The sequence below is a fragment of the Chiloscyllium plagiosum genome, chromosome 9 (assembly GCF_004010195.1).
Source record: "Chiloscyllium plagiosum isolate BGI_BamShark_2017 chromosome 9, ASM401019v2, whole genome shotgun sequence".
NCBI classification, from domain to species: Eukaryota; Metazoa; Chordata; class Chondrichthyes; order Orectolobiformes; family Hemiscylliidae; genus Chiloscyllium; species Chiloscyllium plagiosum.
This window is the reverse complement of record NC_057718.1, coordinates 19,390,892-19,406,191: the sequence shown is the minus strand read 5'-3', so window position 1 is coordinate 19,406,191 and position 15,300 is coordinate 19,390,892. Positions and strand designations below refer to the sequence as shown.

Genomic DNA, 15,300 nt, shown 5'->3' with positions numbered 1-15,300 from the left:
TTGCTTAAGTTGCACACTGGAGTGTACTGGAGAGTTGTAAAGCTCCTTGATATAGATGGGAAAAATATCCAACCTCGCAGTGAAAGTGCTGAACAAAATTATTTGCAGGCACTGGCACACACATACTGCCTCGAAAAGATACTGGAGCTGGAGCCCTTGCTTCGATTAGGGTCTCGTGTTATAATCTCAGTAAACAGCTCACCGCCCCTTGCCCACCCTGGCTGGGAATTCTGGGACAGGAGCAGGGCCGGTTGGGATGAATAGACAGAGTGGCTGTCATAGCCTTCACCCCGTCATTACCCTACCCACAGTCCCATGCTCAGCTCAATAATGTATGGCCCAGCCGCAAGGATGGAAATCTACCTTTTCTCAGAGATGAAAGGAACCTCTCATATTTGAACTAAATGCGTGTATTCATCTTAAATGTTATTATACCACTATTCCTTGGGAACTCTATAAATGTAAGCCATACTTACTTAGCATCCACATACAATCCAAATGAATCACCACAGGTTTGTGTGAGGTGACAGACACTGGGAAGGTGAGTTGCTCCTTGTTTTTTTGGAGTATATTCGCGACACTAACTCTAGCATTGCTCTCCTTTGTGTTTCCTGGTCTTTCCTATACCTGTTAAGAAGCCTCTCTTTACTTCCATTGTGCCGGTTCCTTTGAGAGTATTAATGGACTCTGGGCAGCCCAGACTGAGAATTGGCAAAGACTCAAGTGCCCACTGAAAGTGAGTTGGAGGTGACTGGTGTCTGAGCTTGGCAATTGAGGGGAGATTCCCTGCCAAATTGGGAAACACTTTATTATTGATGTAAATGCATGTACAAACCTGGGCTTACTCAGATGGGCTTTGATTACACCCTACTGATACCGAGGGTTCTCAGAAGCTGCATACCATTCCCTATGGATAAAACCTTCTGTGCTGATATCAAAGCAAATGACGAGGAACAGCACAGGATGAAGCAGAGGAGAATTGAGAAGGACTGATAGAGATAGCAGCCACCATTTACTCTTCCCTCCCCAATGGAATAATGCAGGGAGCATAGTCATTACTGAAGAGGTGTGTAGGGCAAGTGCACGCTTAACTAAAACAGCTTTGTCTCTTATTGTGTGATTCATTTGTTAGCTTCCCAGTCTGACTATAATGATAACCATTGGACCCAATCTTTTACAGCACACTGCCAGTTCCTGCTGCCATGTTTGATCTCTGCCATGTCAGCCCAGTTACAAATCACTCTTTGGTCACCAGTGCCACATCAAAGGAGAAAGGGACAAATCATTTCCCTTGGCAACGCCACAAGGCAGCTATGGTACAATTTGTTTTCCATGGTTTTCCAAGGTTCTGAGTTGCTGGTGGTACTTTTGTGTGGTCTCCCACGGGACATTGATACCATCCTCAGACCAAAGTGCCTCAACAGAGAGAACGTCTAACCCCTCAATGTGCAGACTGTGTGATAGAATATGCAGAGTATCCCGTAACTCAATACCAGATACACCAGAAGTTATCTTGGTGCGTTCATTAGCCATTACCCAATGCTCCCAGCTTCTGATGGATGAAAAATCATATCAAATCATATCATATGACTCTAGCTACCCCAGGCCTTGTGGATAATATTCTGGTCAGTACATGGTGACGAAACATGGGTAATTTGGAAGGTTACCAATCGAGAGTGCTCACAGGCCCTTACTGGAATTTGAGAGATGTAGCTCTGTATTTTTCTTTTCTGAAACTTAGTTTTGATTTTCCTCCCTCTTGAAAGTGAGAAAAACAGAACAAAGTTTTAATGATTTACCCAGTGCCAACCTGGTTTTACTCTGGGCCAGGAATGGGACCGTCAATCTCCGAGTGAAACCTCATCTCCCAACTGGCACAGCAGAGTGAATCTTTCTCATTGGCCACCCAGCTGCCCATCTTTGAATCAGACTGTCACTGCTTGTTGGGTGATGAGTTGGTTTTGAACTATGACACCATGCCCACTGGGAAGGGGTCCTTATCTTTTGTACATCTTCCACTTAAGTCTTTAAGACCTTATGACATAGAACAAAAAGAATGCCATTCAATGAGATTGTGGCTAATCTGGTAACTCTCAACTCCACTTTCCTGCCTTTTACCTTTGCTGATTAAAAATCTATCTCAGCCTTGAATATACTTAGTGACCCATCATCAACAGCTCTCTGTAGTAAAGAATTTCACAGATTCACTGTCCTCTGAGAGAGCTTGTACCGAGACTGGTCCTAGACTGTCTCACAAGAGGAAACAAAATTTCCGCATCCATGCTATCAAATCCCCTAAGAATCATGCTTGTTTCAGTCAGGGTGCCTCTCATTCTTCGAAACCGTAGTGAGTACAAGTCTAAACTACTCGACCTCGCCTCCTCAGAAAGTATCTCCATACTCCCGACCGCCTCCATTGCCAAGAGATCTTTCCTTTTAGAAGACGACTGAAGCTGTTCACAATATTCCATGTGTGAGCTTACTGGTGGCTTGCTTAGTTTTAGCAAGACTTCCCTATTTTGTATCCTCCATTTCCTTTGACATAAAGGCCAACGTTCTATTTGTTTTCCCCATTATCTGCTCAATTTGGATGATAGCGTTTTGTGGTTCATGGACAAGGACTCCCAAATCCCTCTGGATTGCAGCTTTCTGAATCCTTTCCAGATTTCAATAATAATCAAGTCTTCTATTCTTCCTGCTAAAGTGCATAACCTTACATTTTGCCACATTCTATTCCATTTGCTAAGCTTTTGCCCACTCACTGAACTTGTCGATATCCCTCCATAGACTCCTTGTGTTATCCTCACCACTTGCCTTCCCACCTATCATTGTGCCATCCACGTCATTTTGTGGCATCGTTTAACAGGCAGAAGATTGAGTGTTTCACTCCCTTCAGTAGAACCTGGATTCAGAACCAAGTGGCCAATTTGTAACCTCGCTTCATTGTTTAGCCCCATCTCCCTGTTGACTTTTGATTAATTTTTAAAATACGTATTTGCTCCCAGTTCAAATGATCTCTTTTGTCTTGGTGTATGACATCATATTGCACTGCATTTTTAGCATCATGTTACATTCAGACAAATGGCTCCAACAACCTGTACAATGTGCAGATAGTCATCTCACACTGTGCACATTCTGTCATCAGTGAACACTCATGACCAACTTCCCATGAACGTGACCTGGGTTGATAACAGAAAGAGTTGAACAGTCATGTCACCAAGCATTCTGGCCTTGTGCTATGCCACGTTTAGGCTCAAGAAAATTTGTACGCGGAACTGTATGAAATTATGACTAAATTTTAAAATTTGTGTTACTTTTTAACAAATATTGATGTACTTGTACCTCGTTGCACGGCTTGGCACAATGCACTCATCCTGGAAACGTCCACTGAAGTAAGTGGATGACTGTCATGGTAACTTCCTCAACCTGTCCAAACTTGTGAGACTTCTGAACAAATTCAACTCACTTCTTGAGATTTGGATTTGTTCTTTTCTTACTGAGGGCTACTTAAAATCACACTGAGAGGTGAATGAGCTGGGCTTGGCCCCTCTCCGAGGCCTGTGACGCTCCGTGGATGTGAGGTCAGAGGGTGAGTGGGAAACGCCGCTGGCTGAGCCACACCATACCCTGGACTCCAGACCTCATTTCCACATGGCCCTGTGGAGAAAGCCCCATTCTTCTGCATTTCAGAATTGAGCTGCTTGACCCCTCGGAGGATCTCGCTGACCCTTCCCTCACCTGCGAAATTCAACATGAAGGTGACAGGACTTCAGAGATACAGCTGGGAAGCAGAATGTTGTTTGACTGGTCAATGTGGAGACAACTTACATTTTGTTTCGTTCATGCTGACAAAGACCAGTTTGTTCTGTGCATTCAGATGGAGATGAAACAGCACTGCAAGTGGTGGAAACTGAGAGGTTTCCTGTGAAGGCATTTATTGAGGGAGTATTAACTGGGTTGCAGTGGCACAATGGTTATGTTCCTCAACTATACCAAGCTGTGGGTTGACATTCCACCATTGCAGCTGGGCAAGTTAAATAAATCTGGCAGTTATCAAGGGAACGGCAGGTTTGTTGTAAAAGCTCATCTGGTTCACTAACGTAGGGAAGGAAATCTGCTGCCTTTACCAGGTCTTGCCTACGTGTGACTCCAAACCGTGAGCAATGTGGTTAACTCTCGAAGTTCAGGATTGGTGAGAAATGTTGGCCTTGCCGATGAATCCCAAATCCTGAGAATCGGCAAAACTAATCCCGAATACATGGAGCTGTTCAAGCAGCTTTGCTGGAAGAGAACAATATAATGAACATGAAGATGTAGAACATAGATCAGTACAGCACAGGAACAGGCCCTTTGGCCTACGATGTTGTACCAAACATCATGCCAAATTAAACTAATCCCTTCTGCCTGCACATGGTCCATATCCAGTATTCACCCTCCACTTGGACACCTTCCCTGGCCCTAAGTGCTTCCTGTTCACCATGGATGTCCAATCCCACGATGCCTCCATTCCCCACCAGGGCAGTCGGGGAGCTCTCGGCTTCTTCCTTGACCAGAGGCCTGAACCATCCCCATCCACCACCACTCTCCTCCGCCTGGCTGAACTTGTTCTCTCATTGAACAATTTCTCCTTTAATTCATCACATGTCTGCCAAGTCAAGGGAGGGGATGTGGGCACCCACATGGGGATCCCAGTTATGCCTCTCTTTATGGGGTATTGTGGAATAATCCTTGTTCCAGTCCTACAATGGCCCCCTCCTGCAACTCTTTTCTTGGTACATCAACAGTTGCTTCAGTACCACTTCACACTCCCCGCCTGGACCTTGAAAAATTTGTTCATTTTTCCTCCAATTTTCACCCCTCTATAACTTCCACTTTGTCCATTTCCAACACTTCCCTTCCTTTCCTTGACTTCTCTGTCTCCATTTCGGGAATAAACTATCCACTGCCATCCACTACAAGCCACTGACTCCCATAGCTACCTTTACTACAGCTCGTCACACCCCACATCCTAAAAGGACTCCATCCCATTTTCCCAGTTCCTTCGCCTGCATTGTATCTGTTCAGATGATGCCCTCTTCCAAAACAGCGCTGCTGACATGGCTTCCTTCTTCCATAACCATGGTTTACCCACCCACTGTGGTTGACCGGGCCCTCAACCGCATCTGACCTATCACCTCTGCTTCCGCCCTTGCCCCTCCCATCACTCACAGCAACATGATTGGGAGCCCCTTGTCCTCACTTTTCATCCCAACAGCCTCTGCATTCAAAGGATCATTCTCCACCATTTCAGACAACTCCAGCAGAATGCCACCACCAAACACATCTTCCTCTCACTCTCCTGTCTGCCTGTCACGGGGATTGTTGCCTCCGGGGCACCCTAGACCATTCTTCGATGACCACCAATGTCCCCTTTAAGGCACCTTCCTATGTAACTGCAGAAGGTGCAACACGTGCCTCTTCACCTTTTCCCTGCTCACCATCCAAGGGCCTAAATACTCTTTCCAAGTTTTTACTTGAAAGAGTAGTAGGGGCGTGGAGTGTACTGCCTGCAACAGTAGTAGACTTGCCAACATTAAGTGCACTTAAATGGTCATTTGATAGACATATGGACAAGAATGGAATAGTGTAGGTTAGGTGGGCTTCAGATTGGTTCCACAGGTCGGTGCAACATCGAGGGCTGAAGGGCCTGTACTGTGTGTAATGTTCTATGTTCTAGCAGCACTTCACCTGTATCTCCTCCAATCTGGTCTATTGCTTTCATTGCACCCAATGTGGTCTACGCAGCATTGGAGAAACTGAACACAGACAGGGGTAACTGCTTTGCAGAGCACTCCGATCTGTACACAAGCGTGACCCTGACCTTTCCCTGCTTGCATACCCACTTGTCTGGCCTCAGCATTCTGCACTGCTCCAGCAGGACATATAAAATCATGAATGGGACAGATGAGATAGAAGTAGGGAGGTTGTTTCGCTGGTGGGTGAAACCAGAACGAGTGGGCATAGTCTCAAACTAAGGGGGAGCAGGTTTAGGACTGAGTTGAGGAGGAACTTCTTCACCTAAAAGGTTGTGAATCTGTGGAGTTCCCTGCCCAAGGAAGCAATTGAGGTGACCTCACTGAATGTTTTTAAGATGAACACTGTTGAACAGTAAAGGAGTTAAGGGTTATGGTGGACAGGCGGGTAAGTGGAGCTGGGTCCATGAAAGATCAGCCATGATCTTACTGAATGGCGATGGACATCGTGTTGAACCGTTCATGTCTCTAGGTTTGCAATGGACAAGTTAACATCTGGGCTAGATGTTGAAACTTTATTGCTGGAACAGCACAGCAGGTCAGGCAGCATCCAGGGAACAGGAGATTCGACGTTTCGGGCACAGGCCCTTCTTCGGGCCTGTGCCCGAAACGTCGAATCTCCTGTTCCCTGGATGCTGCCTGACCTGCTGTGCTGTTCCAGCAATAAAGTTTCAACTTTGATCTCCAGCATCTGCAGACCTCACTTTCTCCATCTGGGTTAGATGTGCAAGGCAATGGAGGAAAGGCAGGAAATTGGCAGTGGGTAACGATGCTCATCTGAAGAGCCAGTGCAGACTCGATAGGCCAAATGGCCTCCTCGTGTGCTTTAACACTTCCGTGATTCTGTGCAGTGTTCCATTGTAATTCCTGGCAAATGGTGAATTCCCTCAGGACTTCCACTTTTCCAGTGAGGAAACACTGCTAATAGGCATCTGTTGATGAAGTTGCGCGGGTATCCGTTTTTGGCGAATACCTTGTATAGGTGTTGTATAGTTTAGGACTTGGTCTGTGTGTGTGGCTATACAGGAAAGCCACACACACAGACCAAGTCCTAAACTATGAAAGTAACCACCCCAACACACACAAACGAAGCTGCATCAGGACACTATTCAAATGTCCCCTTTTTGCCTTACTTATTTTATTCTTAAGTATACTATTCTTGCCTTTATACTCGAAGGATGTTTGTGATTTTTTGGATTGGAATAAATGCAAAATATTACATCTTGGTAAAACAAACAAGGGCAGGACTTACACTGATTAAAGGTTGGGCCTCGGATAGTGATATGGAACAAAGAGACCGAGGGGTTCTGGTCTTTGAAGTATGTGTCACATGCAGACAGGGTGGTTCAGAAGGGGTTTAGCACATTTGCCTTCTGGGACAACACTATTATCATAGGGCAAGCCAGACAGAGAACAGCCAGGGAATTCCTAGAGGCATGGCATTCATCCACAAACTCCATCAACAAACACATCGACCTGGACCCAATGTACCAACCACTACAGCGGACAGCTGAAACTGACAACCGGAAGCGACAGGGACAGACCACTGTAAACCCCGGAGGAAACATCAAAGAAGCGCTTCGCAGGAGGCTCCCAAGCACTGATGATGTCGCCTAGCCAGGGGACGAAACGTTTGCAACAAAAACTTCCAGCTCGGCGAACAGAACCACAACAACGAGGCAGAGAAAGACCACAAAGAAACTCACCTCTCCACACTCTTGGTCGCCCCATACCAAGAAAATATTACTAACGACAGCAATACTCCATTTTTCACACACAAGCTACTTGAGATATGGGACTCCATCTCCCGAAACATTGTTGAAGCTGGTGGCTCAAGTGGAAATGTGAAGACTGAAACTGATGGATTTTCATTTAATTTAAATCTGGAAGGTTGTTGAACCAAGTTGGATAAATGATGTTAAGATTTGGATCAGTTATGACTTAATCAAATGACAGGATAAGCTTGAGAAGGCTGAATGGCCTCCTCCTGTTCCTTGGTTCAGAGGAATTCATTCAAGCCTCCTTCACTGCTGCTTAACCAGTTCACACATTGGACCCGACTTGGGGTTTTGGAGGATTGAATGGGGGAGGTGGGGATCTTGATCCCACACCTCAATAGGAGCAGAAATAGCTGGAGAAACTCAACAGGATTGGTCCCATCTGTGGAGGAAGAGAGAGGGAGAGAGAGAGAGCAGAGTTACTGTTTCAGTTCCAGTGAACCTTCTTCAGAACAGACACAATTTTGTCTGGATTGATGAACTACTGGCAAGAGGCTATACTGTCCATTTAAAGATCGGAAGCTAGAGGTTCAATAGGAGGGGTCCAAGGTGCAGGGAGCTGTTGCGAATTGGCAGGCGCTGATGTAGTGGTAATGTCACTGGGCTAGTAATCTAAAACCCCAGGCTAATGTTCTGGGGACATGCGTTTGAATCCAATCATGGTGGATGGTGGAATTTGAATTCAATATAATGTGAAACTCAAAATGAATCTACTGGAACCATGTAGTCATAATCATAAAAACACATCTAGCTCATGAATGTCCTTCAGAGGAGGAAACTTGCCATCCTTATCTGATCTGACCTACATGTGCCTCTAGATCCACAGTAGCCGTTGCACTCCCAATGCAGAGTGTGAAGGCTGTCCTAAGGCTGACTGGAAAGGTCCAGTTGGCTGTCATTAGCTTTTACTGGCTTTAAAGCGTTGCCCATTGCTCAGGGTCATGTAGCTGGATGACCCAATTCAGTCTCTGGCAAAATAGGCAAAGAGGAGGATGGTGCCAGTAAACTGGCTTTGCCAGGTGGCTGTACAAAACTGCACCCCAGCTCACCTCCATTTCCACACCCTGTTCTGGGCCAAAACCCTTCCCAATGTCTCTCTTTCAGTTCTGCTACTACATGAAAACGGTCTCCAAAAATTTGGCAGACTCCAGGTAGAATGATCCAGAACAAGACACCTCTTATCAGAATGAATGCATAACAAGATCTGTCACACATTGTTAATGTCTCTCTGTCAATGTGTCAGAGGTTGATGGGCTACAGTTCTCTCAGGAAGTCTGAGTTGCTTTGGAAACAGGCATATTGCAGTCTGGAGCTATGGACTGTGATGGTAGAGGCTCCAAAATTCTTAGGTCCAGATGTTGACCAGAAATATGTCAGAAGAAAGTGAGGACTGCAGATGCTGGAGATCAGAGTTTAAAAATGTGTTGCTGGAAAAGCGCAGCAGATCAGGCAGCATCAAAGGAACAGGAGAATCGATGTTTCGGGCATAAAGAAGGGCTTATGCCTGAAACGTCAATTCTCCTGTTCCTTTGATGCTGCCTGACCTGCTGCGCTTTTCCAGAAATATTTCATGCTTATTCTGCCAGCCATTGGCATTGTAGGTTTACACTCAATAGCCAGTTTGATCAAAGATCTCGGACTTTAATTTTGTGCCACCTTTTACTTTGCTACACTTACATCATATCTTCATTTTTTTTGAGGCATTTGAAAAGTTAGCTGTGAAAATTCCAAATATCGAGGACTTTAGAAAACATTTCTAAATGTTTAGTCAGCATTGCAAATACATCTGTGTGTAAGCTGGAGTAATTTAAATGATGCTATGTTGTATTTTGTGTTGTCCAAAACAGCTGCCTTCAAGCAAATCTGCCCTGGTGGAATGGGCTACCATGTTAGTCAAACCTTCAAGAAGGTGACTATCAAGCCTGGGTCTGAAACTAAAGTGCAGAAGCGTCCTGACTCGACCATGACTCATCCTGAGATTAAACACTCTGATCCGATACCTACTCCGGCAAAGATACCACCAGAACAACAGCCCTTAGAAGCTTTCCCATCAACCGAGACTCAACACCCAGCGGTGTTAATACCAGAAGGTAAGCATCTTCTCAGTTAGAAGCAAGCTGTGGGTGTTTTGATCAACCTTTGGGATATAGTAAGTGGAATCTATAACGTGGATAAAGAAAGACATTTTCTTCACTGGTTTGGGAACCGGGAACCACGGGACAGGGTGGTGGAATGTTGCTGCAAGTAGCAGTTGTTTCTGAGTGAGTTAATAATTTTAAATCTCAGATTTATTTTTTGTTAATCAAAGATATTCAGGTACACAGTTAAGATGCAGGCAAATTATCATCCTTCGAGTCTAATTTCCTTTGTAGGTATTAATGCACTCCTCTAGGCTTGTTTTGTCTGCTGTTCAATAGTTCGAGGTAAATTAGATTAGATTACTTCCAGTGTGGACACACATGCATGATATCTCCAGACTGTAACTTGACTTCCATGTTTTCCAATGAACTATGTTTATGTTTCCTAGTGGAAATGTACTTTCTATAATCTGTCTCTTGTCAGAGCCTGCATTAAAGTTTCCTTGTTTGGACAGTGCAAACTTGTTCATTGGTTTGTGGGTAATTATTTTCCTGAGAAACAGCCTCTGCTGCTACTGTGATACACGGAGAGGGAATTTATGAATAGGATTGCTAGGATTGTCTCCAGATGATTTTCAAAATGTTCACATAATGTAGTGACTCAACACCACCTATTGGGCTCTCTGAATCCATCTTTTTAATCTTTAACCTGCTTGGTCCACTCCATCTTGACAGAATGGAGTGTCCCTACAGTGTAGAAAGAGGCCATTTGGCCCATTGTGTCTGCACCAACGTTCTAGAGAAAATTGAAATGAAGAGTGAGTAGTTTAGTTCCCTAAAGGTAATGTTTTGACCTGCATAACTTTCCTCTGCCGTGTCTAATGTGTATCTTTTAGAACTTTGTGCTTGTCCTGAGTGTTTTTTGGAGGGAGTGTAATTGGAAGTGTTGGTGGTTGAGTTCAAGGTAAATTCCTCCATCAAGAGTGAAATAATTCTACAGAGGTCAGTATCCATCACTGAGTCACCTTTTATTTACAGGTGGAGAGTCCTTCACACTGATCCAGCTCCCTCAGAGCCAGCTCTCAGAGTGAACAGAACCTTTGATATGCCTGTTTATATCTGTCAGCCAGGGCTCCCTGATTGGACCCGGTTAACAGCCCTGATCAGGGAACTCATATTTGATGAGGTCCACCTGGCTGACCTTGTCACAGCTACTACAAAGGGGATCCTGGATGTCTTTGTGCTGAGATTCTGCTGTCTGTCTGACATATCCGAGACTGTTTGAGAGTGTTGAGAAGCAGATTCCATACCTTCTCTGATCATGTGCCCAGTAGCTGGCCGCTCAATTCACGGGATTAGCTCTGAGGCCTCTTTGCAGTTTCCAAGCTTTGCTCCAGTGACATTCCAAACACAACATCTGGGAGCTGTCAGGTTAATTCTTTCCCCAACCTCTGTCTTTGGAGGCCAGCCAGCAATGTGTTAGGCATTGGTCATACCACAGACAATTGCTATTCCCTCCAGCTACTGAGTGCCCAGTAATATTTGCCCTTCCAATCAGTTCCAGGCTATTCTGGATGGATGTTTGCCAGGAATCTCTCAGCACAGCATCCACAAAGATTCTCGAAAGTCAGCCTGTTTTAAATTTGGGAGGTGTATTCCTGGCTGGGACCCCATCCTTCAGGATCACCACAAAACGATTCTAGTAATTTTCTACGTTCATTTACATTTCTGGAGTTAATTACTTCAATTATAAATGGGGTCGGTTAGCTCAGCTGGTTGGACAGGTGATCTGCAATGCAGAGTGATGCCAACAGCAGGGGGTTCAGTTCCTGCACTGGCTGAAGTTACCATGAAGGACCTGCTTTCTCAACCTGCCCCTTTGGTGGAGGGTTGTTTTTGTGATTGGAAACCTGTGACCAGGGGTGTACCACAGGGATTGGAACTGGGACCTTTGCTGTTTGTTAGATCTGTTAATGACTTGGATGTGAATAGAGAGGGTAAAATCAGTAAGTTTGCAGATGACACGAAAATTAGTGCTGATGTTGATCATGAGGCTGCAGCCTGATATTAATCAGTTGGTAAATTGGGCAGAGCGATGGAAGATGGAATTTAATCCTGATAAGTGCAAGGTGATGTATTACAGAAAGTTTAATAAGAAAAGGAATTACACAATGAGTGATTAGTCCCTAATGAGTATTGAGTACCAAAGGGACATTGATGTACAAGCCCATAGATCTCTGAAGGTGTCAGCGCAGGTAGACAGGGTATTGAAGAGATTAAGGCAGAAGTGGGTACTGCAGATGCTGGAGATTAGAGTCAAGATTAGAGTGGTGCTGGAAAAGTAAAGCAGGTCAGACAGCATCTGAGGAGCAGGAAAATCGACATTCCTGAAGAAGGGCTTTTGCCCGAAATGTCAATTTTCTTGCTCCTCCGATGCTGTCCGAATTCCTGATGAAGGGCTTTTGCCCGAAACATCGATTTTCCTGCTCCTCGGATGCTGTCTGACCTGTTGTGCTTTTCCAGCACCACTTTAATATTGAAGAGAGTAAGCCTTCATTTGCTGGGGCAGAGAATATAGGAGCAAGGAAACCTTGTTATAACTTTTACGGAGCATTGGTTAGGCAGCAAATAGAATTCCGTATCCAGTTCAGGTTACCACACATGTTTGTACTGGAGAGAGTGCAGAGGAGAATCACCAGGATGTTGCCTGGGATGAAATGTCTCAGTTATAAGGAGAGACTGAATAGGCTGGAGTAGAGGAGGCTGTGGGAGGATCTGACTGGGGTGTACAAAATTATGAGTGGCATTGACAGGTTAGATCATGAGAATCTTTTCGCTGTGGCAGACATATCTAAGACCAGAGGGCATAGGTTTAAGGTGAGGTGTAAGTGGTTTAGAGAAGTTCTGAGAAAAGTGCATTTCATCCAGAGGGTGTTAGAACTATGGAATGAGCTGCCTGAGAGGGTGCTGGAGGCAGATACTCTGGCAGCATTTAAAAGGCATCTGAACAAGTACTTAAAATCCCAGGACATAGCAGGCTATGGACCAAGGGCAGGTAAATGGGATTTACTGTAGTATGGTGTTTGTTGGACAGCATTGAGACAGTGGGCCTAAGGGCCTGTTTCTATGCTGTATGACTCAATGACATAATTGAACCAGCTGGACTTTTCAGTAGCTTTCTGGTTGATGTTTTCCCAATCAACCTGTTCTGAGAGGTTACGACATACCTTTGGACTGGGTGGGACTTGAACCCAAGCCTCCTCACTCAAAGGTAGGGGCATTACCACTGTATCATAGTACCATTGGCTATCTAGTCCACACTTAATTGAATTTCAATTGCATCAGTTGCAATGCTGGGATTTGAACCTCTGTCCCCATATGCAGTAGCCAGGATCACTGGATTTGTAGTTGAGTGACATTACCGCAACACCACCATCTCCCCAAAGACTCTAAATATTAGCATGTGGAATAACTACAGGTGCAATGCAGCGCTGAGCCTATGCTTTGCAATATTATTGCCTGAACACTCAACACATTTGTTTCAAATTTTGCTCTCAACTGTTTCAACAAAGACCATCTACTTTGAATATACCAATGCTTACATTGAAATTCCAGACAGAGGAATTTTTATGAGGCCTTACTGTGACATTACACTCATAATTGCCAAGATTTTTATCACTAGAGGGTAATTTCAATTTTTTTAAAACATAAAACCTTTGGCATTTCAATGAAATTGAGCTCAAAGATATAATCATTCCTGGAAATATTCCCTGGGGTAGTCCACTAGAAAGGTCTTAGCTCTGCTTTGATTGAAACATTCTGTGCGTGAACATACATCCTTTTGCCTCATTAACATGTTGACACATTCTCTGTAATGTCTGCCATTGTTGGCTGACCTAACTTTGGAATCTCTTCCAGATAACATCACATCTCGCCTTCTCATTCTTCTGTTTTGGACTCTTTTATACTTGGCCACCCTTCCCTCTCTGACCCACTCTGATGAACTGCTGGGGTTAGAATCTGCACTGCCTACTTGCAAGGTTTCTTAAAGTCTACCTCTAGCCACATGTCTGCTTACCTCTCCTCAATTACCCTTCCTTATGTCCACTGACTCTTAAGGAACTGTCCAAGGACATCTACCACACTGAAGTTACTCTATTTAATTCCATATAATGGTAGATGAACATCTGTTCTGAATGCAGAAGCTTTAATGCTTTGAAACTGTAAAAGGGCAACATTCTAAATCTGGAATGTATTTTACAGAAAGCTGCTGTATTTTCAGAAAAGTGAAATCAGAAATTCTGTATACGTTGTTACGATAGGTATGGAGGAATAATTCAGCTCCCTTTTTAATCCCCTCTTGGTCAATTGCAACAAATATTTTTGTTTCACCTGCCATTTAAAGATAGTTAACTCAATCAAAATGAAGGATCTAATTACAAGGCTTCCTTGAAAGGAAGAAAGAACAACTTTTGTTACCTTCTAACCCCAATCCTGAGGAAAAAAAGTTTAAAAATGTGACATCAAATACCACAAACACAGGTAATAAGTTTAAATGGGAGAACATCTGGTATAGGCAGAAAGAATAAAAGCAACACGGTCTAAAAGTCTTTAAGAGTCCCTGAGCTGTTAGAATTTAAACCTGAGACCACCGCCGTTTAATGGTTGACTTGTATCCTCAACAGTGATGACGTTTGATAGGTACCTTTTGAATGATTACCACTTTGCTTTTCCATCGAGTATTGTCTTCTGAGATGCTAAGGACTAACTGAGGGAGAGAGGTTTTCAGTTATTCCTGTAGATAATCCATGTTATTTCTCTCTGCTGTGCCGCTTAAGAACTGCTGTTGAAATATAGTTCTGTTTGTACATCTGAGTTTAGTTTCATTAGCTTTCCAAATTGTACAACTTGCCAGCAAAACTCTTCATTTTCAATATATTATATTACCATATCAGGTTGAATTAAAATAGGAGATACAATCTGAGCTTCTTGAAACCCGACTCAGTTGCCTGGTTTCAATGACTTTAGATAAAACAGTAATTTTCATTTATTCCATTTTGTTCTCCTGAACCTGCCTCAGTCTATAGTCAGGTGATCACGGCAGCCATTTTATTCAGTACTTTTTTAAGGAACATTTCCGTCCGTAAAATATCTCACGTATAACAGGTTGATGATGATCATTAAAATTTGATGGTTTATCTTTACCACGAAACCAGCAATGTATGAAATGATGAAAGCTGGATGTTTTAGGTGGCCTCAGTTACATGCATGTCATTTCATGGCAAAGAGATCTGGGTCCCTTTTGCCAAACACACAGTAGCTCAGATTTACTGGAAGTATTAACTATTTGAAAGAAACCCAAAACAGGTTTGTGCTGTAAAGGGGTGTGTGGCCTCTCATGTCCCTACATTTCTCTCAATCTACTGTAAACATGGATGCCGCATGACATTTGCCCTTGTGTTTGTTGTCCAATTTGGAAAATGCCGTTGCCATTTTGACACAATTTCTTTTAACAAACGTTGCAAAATCTGACAAACGGGCAGGCTGCACCAAAAGCCTCCAATCAAATATTAATTGAAGATAAGAATTCCAACAGGGTCCACTATTTTAATATTTTGGTTGATCCAGCAAATGTCTGTTGGGAACAGAATT

The 15,300-nt window shown here is 43.9% G+C and overlaps 1 protein-coding gene across 6 annotated transcripts in view; it reads left to right on the top strand.

Moving 5' to 3' along the window:
• The window catches only part of ltbp1 (latent transforming growth factor beta binding protein 1), a 339,046-nt gene that overhangs the window by 183,091 nt on the left and 140,655 nt on the right, over positions 1 to 15,300 (top strand). For all 6 annotated transcript variants that reach the window (XM_043695510.1, XM_043695509.1, XM_043695512.1 and 3 more), the window contains one exon: positions 9,418 to 9,660. In XM_043695510.1, coding sequence (XP_043551445.1) covers positions 9,418 to 9,660 — 243 coding nt within the window. The remainder of the gene's footprint in view (positions 1 to 9,417; positions 9,661 to 15,300) is intronic.